Source organism: Cariama cristata, unplaced genomic scaffold (genome assembly GCF_000690535.1).
Source record: "Cariama cristata isolate BGI_N322 unplaced genomic scaffold, ASM69053v1 scaffold8110, whole genome shotgun sequence".
NCBI classification, from domain to species: Eukaryota; Metazoa; Chordata; class Aves; order Cariamiformes; family Cariamidae; genus Cariama; species Cariama cristata.
The window spans coordinates 14,394-25,149 of record NW_009594036.1 but is presented as its reverse complement, the minus strand read 5'-3'; the positions used below and the strand labels follow the sequence as shown (position 1 = coordinate 25,149).

The 10,756-nt window shown below is 53.6% G+C and overlaps 1 protein-coding gene across 1 annotated transcript in view; it reads right to left on the bottom strand.

Annotated features, from left to right (window-relative positions):
• NCOA1 (nuclear receptor coactivator 1) overlaps positions 1–10,756 on the bottom strand; it is a gene marked incomplete at both ends in the record, with an annotated part of 27,671 nt that overhangs the window by 4,123 nt on the left and 12,792 nt on the right. Inside the window, 6 exon segments of the mRNA XM_009696420.1 lie at positions 1–2; positions 5–113; positions 116–289; positions 3,085–3,253; positions 7,593–7,719; positions 10,071–10,256. The exon segment at positions 1–2 is cut by the window's left edge and continues 27 nt beyond it. Of these exon segments, the coding sequence (XP_009694722.1) occupies positions 1–2; positions 5–113; positions 116–289; positions 3,085–3,253; positions 7,593–7,719; positions 10,071–10,256 (767 nt within the window).

The window sequence follows — 10,756 nt, the reverse complement described above, 5'->3', positions numbered from 1 at the left end:
TGAAGTCGCAGCTGGTTGGGGGCCGTCGGGGGTCTGTTGAGCGTCTGCCGGGGTTGCATGGCCATGTTGGTGGGGAAGGCGCCGCGGGGCGGCGGTACCTGCACCGGCATGGTATGGGTCCGAAGGATGGCTTCTGCCTGACCATGCCGGGGAAGGCGCCGGGGAGGTTGGTGGTGGGAGAGGCGGAGGAGTAAGGCTGGGGGTACATGCCGGGTTTCTGCTCCATCATGAGCGGTGGGGTGGCTTGTTGGGGCTGGAACCGCTCCGTCAGGGCCTCCAGCCCACCGCCCTGGCGAAGGCAAAGGGGGAGGAAAATATCACTTTGGAGCTCCACCGGCATCCGACCTCTCCCGGGAGAGCTCAGAGGGGATGGGGGACGTGTCCGGCACGGGGCAGCTCGCTTGTAAGGATGCTGCTGCCTGTGACCCTCAACCCCCGGGCCAGGCTCCAGCCGTGTGAGCACAAGTGCTGCATTGAGGAGAGCATTAAATGTCTGCTCCCCGGGGCTTAGCAAACCTCAGAGGGATGGAAATTATTTCTTTTGGCTTGCTTGGGAGCAAAGACCACGGCTAGGCATTTCGGGTGGGCTCAGGGCTCATCTCCCTGGGCTGGTGGGGGATTGCAGCATCGGAGGAAGGCTCAGCTGGAGGAAGAAGATACGGTGTTTTGGGTCCCCATCTGCCCCAAGAACACCTCGGACACACGGCATCTCCAAGGAGCTGAGCCATGGACCACTGGGACTGGGAGAGCTCATGGGGAGGCACAACTCTGCTGCTGTGCTGCTCATGGACAGCCCACACTAGGAGCCCCTGGGAGACAGGACCTTTTGGTCTGTAGTACCGCCGTTCTTACACAAATGAGCCATATTACAGCTGGGGGATCATTTCCACACCAGCAAATCATGATAAGAAGATATTCTGTGCTGCTTCTCTGCTTAGGCAGAGAAATTTGGTGTCTGAGCTATGAACCCACAGAGAAGTAACACCTTGGAGCCAGAATCCTTAATCTGAGTCCCATGGATTAAGAGGAAGCTGCGTTAAGAGAAAAAACACACACAACCCTCTCCCCCTGCCAAATCCCACTGCCTTTGGGATTTGCTTAGATGGTATCCATCAAAGGACTGAGGCTTGAAGGCAGGGATGAGGATATGGGAATGGTGGTTGGGGAAAAATATATTGCTTAGCATCAGTTAAGATGGTGGCAGGGACCATCTTAAGCAAATAAATTGCTTAAGATAAATTAAGATCGAGCTTAGGTGGTTCAAAGACTGGAGACTAGGACATAAACCAGCCGCCTGAGATGGCCAGAAACCACAGACCTGCTGAAATGAGGCTCTTTTCTCTCCCCAAACTACCCAGGTTCCAGCTGCCTCCTGATTAAACTGGGTGCAGATATCTCCAGCGCTCCATCCCACCATGGCTGTGGTAGCACACACAAGACGGTGGGGTTGGTGAAGTCAGGGGATGCAAACCCCTACCTGCCAAGAACACATCCTGGAGGGGAACCATCAACACGTTTTCTTCCCAAAGATGCCTTTATGCTGACGTGTTGTTTCTCTAAAGATGTATTTCAAGCAAATATTTCATGGAACTATTCAAAATATTTCTGAGGTTCAGCTGAAGCCGTGGAAAAAGCCCAAGATTCCCATTAATGAAATGATCCCTGGATGGGAGCAAAGCTGGGTCGAGGCCCAAACATGAGATAATCCCCCCGAGCCAGGTGCTCCTCGGCAAGGGAAGCGCCGGATCAGTGTGGGGATGCTTGGCAGCACCAGGTGCCATCCGAGGGCATCTCAATCCAGCGGTCCAATGCTGCTGGAGCCTGTCCGGTGCAGGAAAGGGTTACTGGGGAGCTGAGCCAGCTGAGTCTGCAAAACCCTTGTGAAAACACTGAGCCGTTGCAGCTGCATCTTTGGCAAGAGCATCTCTGATCCTTTGTACCAGAGAGGCTGAACTCCCTACCCCTAACTTTCAAAAAAAGAAAAGGCAGGTGGTGATTTTGGAAGCGTGGCCTTGAGAAAAGGGAGGTGGCAAATACCTGACTCAGGAATCAATTCACTGACAGGGCCCCCAGATTGCTGACGAAAAGATAAACCCTCCCAGCAGCGCAGCACAGGGCAGCCCAAGGAGGCTGCAGACGGAGATGTGCCACCTCCGGGCTTAAATGATACAGGATCGGGCCCAGAGCAGCCAGAGGGATTTGCTCCGAGAAGCTTCTTTCTTAGGACATCCCAGTTATTAACAGGCTTTCCATTCTGTTCCTTGTTTTGGAAAAAGCATGCTTGTGAGTGCTATGGGGCACTGAAAAAGAAACGACTTGAAGATAAATCCCAAGCGATCCATCTCATTTTCCACGTCCCTCGCTAGCTCCCCTGCAGCCCTGCCCGGTTATTTATGAAACCCTGGACCCTTCAGAGGCATCTGTCCCCACGGAGATCTGCAAACAGGGAGTCTCCACCGGAGCTCAGCTGCAGAAACCAGGGCCCCAGTGCTATCCGAGAAAGGCAGCACCACTAAAAGCAAACCTCTTTTTTTTTTTTCACCCTGTGGTTCAACCCAAGACAGAAGGGCAGCTGCACTGTAAGCCAATCTTGATAGTAAGGGCTGCATGGTTTCATACCAGCGAGGCCATTAGATATATTATTAGGCAGCACAACCCAGGCTCAGGAATCCCAGGCTGTGGGATTCCAGCTGGAAGGCTCCTCCGTGCTCTAATCCCCCCGGTAAGGTGGGGAAGCGGGACAGCCTGCCAGCTCTCCCCGTTACATGAGCTGCCCGGGGCCGAAACCGCTCGGCCACTTCTTTGCCAGGCTGCCGGTTCTCATGGGGGATCGTGTTTGAAAAGTGGAGAAGTGAGATATTGTATTTCATGGGGCTGTTTTCCAGCATTTCTGGGGGGGGGGCAGGGGGAGAGAACGGTGTGGTGTTAAGTATCGTCTCTGAATCTGATGCGCTTGTGTGTTCTCACTCACATCTGGCCTCCCGTTACCAGATGTTGGAAATCCTCCTCCATGCTCACATCAAGCCTCAGCATCTGGCCCCGTATGTGACCTCCAATAAGTCCCACGAGTGGTTCTCTCTTTACCTGGACCAGTTTGTCGATCCCCAGAGCTCGATCCAGCTCTGCCAGTTCTGTCTCATCTTTGCCACTAAGGAAGGAGACGAGCTGCTCGAGCAGGGCTTTCTCGTCGTTCCGACCCTCCGGCGTGGTGGGAGGACACAGGAGCTCGTCCAGCTGCGAGGTGATGCACTGGCTGCAGAGAGAAGAAGTCAAGAGGAGGCACGTTAAGGCTGATGAAGCGGGGAGGAGGCTGAGCTGGGAGATGCTCGAGCGACACAGCTCCTGCAGCCGCGGGGACTCACTCCCACCCCGCTGCATCGCACAAACCCCACGGGGTGCAGCCCCGTCCTCCGGCTCCGACACCAGCTGAGCCCGCTCAAGCTCAAGCCCTGTGCCGAAACCTGCTTGTAAGGATGAACCTCTCCACGAAATGAAGCCCGGACAGAGCTTTGGCGAGGTTTGGGAAGAAAACATCGGTGCTTTTGCAGGCTTTGCTCCTGCAGGCGTTTTGGGCAGGACAGCGGGAGCAGAGCAAAACTTCTGCTGGCACGAAAGCGGGGAGGCTTGGATGGAGCTGGAGCAGCTGGAAGCAAAGCAGCTGAAGGCAAAGGGGAACCTTTGAGCTGCAAAAATAAGATTTCAGCAAAGCGCTCTCAATATTCTTTGGGAATAAGATTAATATGTAATGAGAGACATTCCAATGACGTGACTAATTGGAGTCAATCGGATTTGCCGGGTCTGACATGATGAAGAGAGCCGTGGCACATCACGCTCACAGAGAGGCACGAAGGCGAGGGCTCAAACACGCCAGCAGTTCCCAAGCAGCAGACATGTTTATCCTTTTAGCTCCAGATGAGGACCAGATGTACAGTAAGGAACTGAAGCCAATCTGACTGAGACCTCTGCAGCCAACACACGCAGCCTAATCCAGGGAAAAGAAATACTCAGCGTTGGGATTTCTTAAGTTGCAGAGTGGGAGCAGAGAGGGAAGCGGGGAGACAGAGGTGAAAAGCAGGGCTAGTTTCACTCTGTAGCCAAGATCCCTGCTACTTGCTGCTTTTATCAAACCCAGTTTTTCACTGCCAAGGCCAAAGGACAAAGTTTGCTGCACAGACATCCTTCTTGCAGAGGAAAAGGAGAACAGGCTGCTTCTCCACATTAACAGGCAGCTAGAGGAGAAATTCAGGCTGAGACCATCTCTTCAGCCCATGCCGGACCTCTGCCTGGATGGCAAAAGTTGGTTTATAAAGAGATCGTGGGGATAATACAACCTTTATGTAAATAAACCTCCAGCACATCCTGCTTTGCAGCCCAGTCCAGTTTGCAGAGCCTTCCCCACTCCTCCTCTCCTCCAGCACCATCCCACAGCAGGCTTCAGATAAGTCTCTGGGGAGGTGACGGGGGAAAAGAGGAGATCCTGGACCCCATGCATCATCTCCCCAGTCATACTGGTTTCGTGTTGCAAAGGTTTTCTATCCACCACAACCCTCTGGGCTTTTTTTAAGGTGAGAACTCTCATTCTGCATGCAGCTACTTGCGGAGATGGTGTCAAATGCTGCTTGAGGTCCTGTAAAACATCTCCCTGGCATGGCCTTCAAGCGCTGCTCCGAAAGGCTGCAGGTCTTCGGCCCTGCACAGATGTCCTAGAAACCTCAGGCATCTCAGATGGCACTGGGTGCCAGCGCTGAGGCAATCGAGTCGGGCCCTGGGCGGCACATTTAACCTTGGGGGATTAGAGAAACGTGTGCGAGAACAGCGACCTGGCCGTGGTTCAAGGAGCCTTGGACCTGGCCCAAGGTGTCCCTCCGCTGCAGAAGACACAAGAGCACTCATGCATGGGACACGAGAGAGGGGGTGTTGTAGTCGTCTCACTTTATCAAAAGGCAAAAGCATGGGAGGATTTGGGGACAGGGAGACTTTAAAAAGGAAGCTCCTGTTCCCCAGGACACCCAGTGCTGGGAGATCTGGGCACCACCGGCTCCTTCAACAAGGCCAGGACCTCAGACCACCTCCAGCTAATGTGAACCTCCCAGCCAGGAAACCTTTACAACCCTCAAAGCAAGAGCTCTGCTGGTTTGATGTTAGCTACATTACATTTCTCAGTCCTGTAATATCTGCAGTCCAAAGACTCTGTCTGCTTGCTCCAACTGCGATGTCTGTTGGGTGGACAGGCAGCTGCTTGGACCGTGGGCATCTCCCAGGACGAGCGTGTCCTCCCCAGCTGCAGCACATCTGCAGGTCTTGAGGACCAAAGTCCAGAGGCTTTTCCCCAGCAGAATCTCTTCTCTCGGCTGCAGTGGAAGTGGGGTTTTGTAGTTGATCGCCATCCTGCTAGATGGAAGCGTTTAGACCCCACCAAGATGCTGCCAAGGCAGTTCTCACCCATGATGCTCCATCAGACCTATGGTCACTGAAGATACGAGAGGGAACTGAGCTGGGAACCAACTTCTTCCAGTGTTGTCTCTGCCCACCTCCTCCGGCAGGAGCCATCTATGCCCAGAGAACCTCATCCAGGAGGAACGGAGGCTCACCAGGATGAGCAGCCCTCTGCCTCTCATCCTGCTGTCATCTCGTGGCGCTGGCCCATGTGTTGGCTCTGCTCATGGCTTCACTGTGTGGGGAATCCAACCTTGCTGTAGGGAGCTGACGGAGCCATGGGAAATCCCACCACGCAGCATGGTTGTCCTTGCTTTCTTCCCCCTCAATGCCAAGAAAATCAAGTATTACCTTGTAAAACCCTAACCGGGCTGCAATTTTCAAGTGTGGTTGAAACCACCGCTCTCCAAAGGCAGGGACTGTGTGAGATTTGTTACCTTCACGTCTCACCAGGCTTCAAGTGGATGCTGCCGCTCCACCAGTCCAACCTTGTCTCCTGGCACAGGGCTCACCCAAGGTGTTTTTCCCACCCGAGGACTCACAGGACGCTGGTGCCAAATGCTTCCCTCCTGATACCTGCGCAGGTCCCAAGCCTTCCATGCCAACTGGGTCTGCACTCGATAATCCTGCTGCAAAGGGTGAGCCAGAAGAAAATCCAGCTCTCTTCCTTCCAGCTGCGCTGGCCGGGGAGACAAAAATGTCTGCAGCCAGCCAGCCTGACTCAGTGCTTGGAGCACAAGGCTGCTGAGTAAGGTAAGGTCATTTTTACCCCATAAGCAGCATTTTAAGAAATATTTGTAGTTTAAAACACAGATTGATTTTTCTAGCAGCTCTGCCCTTTGCCAGGTGTGCCCCATGGATCTTATCCCAACAAAATAATGACACCAGCAAGGCTTAAAAGGAAAGTTACTTCCTTGCAGCAAGGGCTCAGGCTGATGTAAATGCTCAATTAAACGAGGATTTGTTTTATCTCCCAGCTCTTTCAAGCAACAAGAGGTTAAGTCTTTCCAGCAGAAGTCCAAGATCCAGTTGCAGCAGTGGAGACCACAGAGGCAACTCTCTTCTTAGGCTGAGTGAAGAGCTTTGAGAAATTAATCCAAATTTAGCCTCAGGAAGATGCTTAGCTACTGTCTTGCTCAAATACAACTCTTACATGTGTCTTCTTCATAACTGGAAAACCGAGTTGTGCTCATCTGCTAAAGAGTTTAATTAGTAAAGGAAATTCTGCCTCTCTGCAAAGTAGGGCTGGGCTTTGGCAAGAGAATCCATGCAAGAGCTCATCAGTGCTGGCTCTTTAAACCAGGTACCTGAAGCCCTCCCTGGATCAGGGGGAGGATTCACCTCCCAGCTGCATCAAATCCATCCCCGTGAGCACTGCTGCCAGCGCCGCTGCCTTGGCGAGGACTTTGGGGTGCCCCTTGCCTGGCAGAGCATCGCACGCCGAGCTCCATCAGCAGGAAGGCTCACCACCCTTCTGACCTCCCATCCCAAAATACCTGACCTACAGTCTCCTCCAACCTGTTTATAACCAAGGAGTGACACTGTACTTTGGGCAGGCGATGACCCCTTGGCTGCTCCTTGGGGCATGGACCCAAAAAAGGTGGTCACAGGACCGGAGCGGGTTATTTGACCTTGGATTAGAGCTGTAATAATTTTAGCTGAAGCCAAGCACGTAGCGACTGCAAAGAGCTGCAATCAGGTGAAAACACAAAACTGTCCCGTGGCTCTTCAGATCCCACCACTGCCCCCCGCGAGAAGGGGTGCTGGGGAACACCAACCCAATATTGGCACTGGCAAGGGGTAGTGGGGACTTGCAGCACCCGTGGCTCTGCCATGGATATATGGGGTTATTCAGGTCCAGACATACCCTGGATGTCACCCCCCAACCCACCTTCCTTGTCCCTAGAGGGATAACAGACATCATCTCTCGGGTCGTAGCACCCTACACAACCCAAGTCCCACCACTTTTATGGTATCAGCAACAACCACCGCTGCCGTACGGTGATGGGCAGTTGTGCTCATCCCAGCCTGCACTTAACGGGTTTCCAAGCAGGCAGTGAAGCAAGTCTACGTCTCTTCGATCCCAGCAGCTATTGCCAGGACATCGCGATGTTCTCCTGGGAGAGGTCGGGAAGCCGCCAGCCCCGCATACTTACTCTTCGGGTTTATTCAGCGTGCCTCGATTCATGGCTGCCATGCTGTTATCTGTCCAGGGGATCTGCTCCCCCATTCCCGGCTGTCCAAACTGGTGATCTGGCACCCCCATCTCCAGCTCAGGCCTTCCTGGGGGGAAAAGCAGGACCGGGGGAGGAACGGTTAGTGTGTGGGCAGGACTCGGGTGCTGCTGTGGGGACTGGGCAAGCTCAGAGCAACGGGATGCCACTGGTGTCCTAAAACTTCCCTAAAAGGGATGCCAAGGTTCACCAGTTAGGGCTTTTTTCAACCCAAAGTTACAGATATCAGGTGTGGTTTCCTAACCATTAGCTATAAGCATGAGCTTCTGGGTGAAAATCTACGCAGACACTTCACACGCAGCAGACACATGTGACCCTGCGTACCCAGTATGTGCAAACGCTATTAAAACGTTTCCCTTTTCAGCATATTTCTAGCAAGAGTTTCAAATTTTAGTCAACTTAGAGGGTTTCTTCTTGAAGGCAAATTGTTACTATCAAAGATTTTAGCTTAAAAAATAGCCCACACGCATTAGCATCCTCTGCCTCCCTTTTGGAGAAAAGTTAATTTGCCCAGGGAAAGGAGCCAATGTAATTAAATTAAGTTGTAGCAGAACTTGGAGCCCAAGCCCAGGACAGAGATTTATGAGGCTGGACACTACGTCATCCCATTTGAAACAGGAACTGGGACTGAAGATCAAACAGCATCTCAGCTGAGCCGGCCTGTGGAGATCAGGGAGACAAAACCGGAGGGGTAAGTGCATTCCTGGCCGGGCTGGCATCTCTGCCACATCGGGATGTGCTATCAGGGGCCACCCCTATGCCAAAACCCTCGAGTTTCTAAGAGAAGTACTGATGAAGGCAGTTGCTGAAGATGAAAATCTCTCTTCTTTTAACCAGGCTCAGCTGTGCTGATTCTTTTCCCAATAAAATATGTTATTTTCTTGAAAAGGTCTGTGGTCGCCCAGTGGCCAGTGTTTTCACTGTTGTCACAAGGAGCTACCAGTTTCATGTGCCACCCAGACCATGGGGTTTGTTTCATAAAAGCAAAAAGAAGAGCCCTAAGGGGAGGGAGGGGAGGAAGGTCCAGCTCAGGGATGCTCACTGTCCCAGCGCATGCACCGGCACGGTGGCTCCTGCCACGCACTCCTCTATTTCTCGCAATTTCTTAAAAAAAGCCTTAAGGTTGCTTGGCAACAGGTGGATCCCGGTGGTGCCAGCAGCAGCCGCGGCAGCTCCGGCCAGGCCAGGGAGGCTCATGGCACAGTCGCGGTGCAGCCCGTCCCCAGTCCTTCCTCAACTTGCCCAAAAACAGTCCCCGGGCTCATTGATGCTGGAGATCGCAGATTTTCCCAAGCAGAGCATCATTTACCGGGGTGTGGGTGACCCGCCTCGAGGCAGCCAGACTCAGCCATGACTTAATGGATACGAGGGCAGGATGTAAAATAGTAATATATAGCTACAGCTGCTGCAACGACACAATGTGCAGGGCTGATTTCTGCCTCCTCTCCTGCAGAGGACTCGGAAGAGGATGAAAGCTCTCATGTGATGCTCTCCTTCTCAAGAGAAGCTGCTCAAACCAAGAGCTTCATGTGATTCAGAGGGTCTGGTTGTGTGCAGGGCTAGCCAGAGTCACGACAAGTACCGGCCACGCATATCCTGCATCTGTGGGCTGGCGGGGAGCGTGGCAGTCCCGCCCCGCAAGCAGGGCCAGAGCTGTGCTCCGAGGTGAACGGTGTATGAGATGCCAGGCTGATGCTCTCCCGGAGCCTGGCCATCGTCAGAGAGGGGACAGCCGATGAATCCAGCAGCTCTTCTAGTCCCACGTTACCGTCATGAGAAGATGAGATCTGGGTTGTTTGCTTTCTGCACCTGCAGTCAAGCCAGCGTACAGCCCCAGTGCATGGTGGCAAGCAAGGTCCCTCTTCCAGATCATGTTCAGCATCGCTTGATGCATCGAGGGAAGCATCAAGAGAAGCGGAGGAGGGCAGAGAAGCAGCATCCACAACCCTCCGGAGCCCAGGCTGCCGAAACGGCTCACAGTGAGGTCTTCGGTGTTTTGCCGTCGGCGATTTCAGCAGGGTGAGGTGAGACTGTTGCTTCTGCAGCTCTTCTCCTGACACCCCAGCCCTGCTCCAGGTCTCATGGAAATTAAACCTCGACCGGTGCCAGGGGAACCTGAGCCACCATCACCACTCGGGTGAGGGGATGCAGCTTCCTCCTCCTGCCTCCCTGGGAACCGGGAAGGACGGAAAGGTCTTTCTTTTGTCTGAAACTATACCAATGTGAAAAGAGAGAAAAGAATAAGCACAGCTTGGAAACTCGCTGCTTGTGAAAAGCTGCTGGTGAACAGCGATGGTCGAGTTCCACCCTGCAACGCCTTTTCTCCCGTGGGGCTCCCTGGAAAGCCTTAGCATAACCTGGAGAAGGGGGAGAGGAGCGGATGCCTGCGGCTGTACGTACCTGTGTCGGGTGGGAAGGGGTTTGGTGCGGTCACCGTGCCCCTGCCCTGCTGGGACGGCCCGCGGGCGTGCGGGCTGCTGCCGTGGCCCGCAGGACAAGGAACCGGCCTCAGCTGCGCTGGCTCCAGGGGATCGCAGAACTCAAATGGGGTCCGACCAGCCTGCACACCCTGCCCGCTGTTCATCGCTAGAGATTCATTAAATTATAAAAAAGAAAAGAAAAAAAGCACAAGTCAGATTTCTTCCCAAGGCTCCTTGCAGGTTCACCACTGCTCAGCAAAATCCTCGCCCTGCGAGGGAGGGAGCCAGCGTCGGTAAGTTTGGAGGGTGAGAAGGGGGTCGTGGTGGGATGTCACCTCCCCTAAAGCTGAAGGCTCGGTCCCATGTGTGGCTTCCCACAGCCACCCTGGAGGGGCCACTCCAAGTGACAACAGCCCCCGGGCAGCACTGCAGGTCCTGCATGCTGTGCCACGCTGTGTGAAGGTAAGGGGATCCAGGAGCCAGGCTGGCACCCAAAAACCGGTAGCTGGAGCTTAAAATAATCATCTGGGCATAAAAATTAACAATAATCGACTAGACATAGAGAAAGGCAGGGGGGTGGGGGTTGTATCTGTTCAATATATATGAAACAGGGTTTGAACACGGCTAAAAGGAGGGTATCAGGACCACAGTGAATTATAGAGGCTG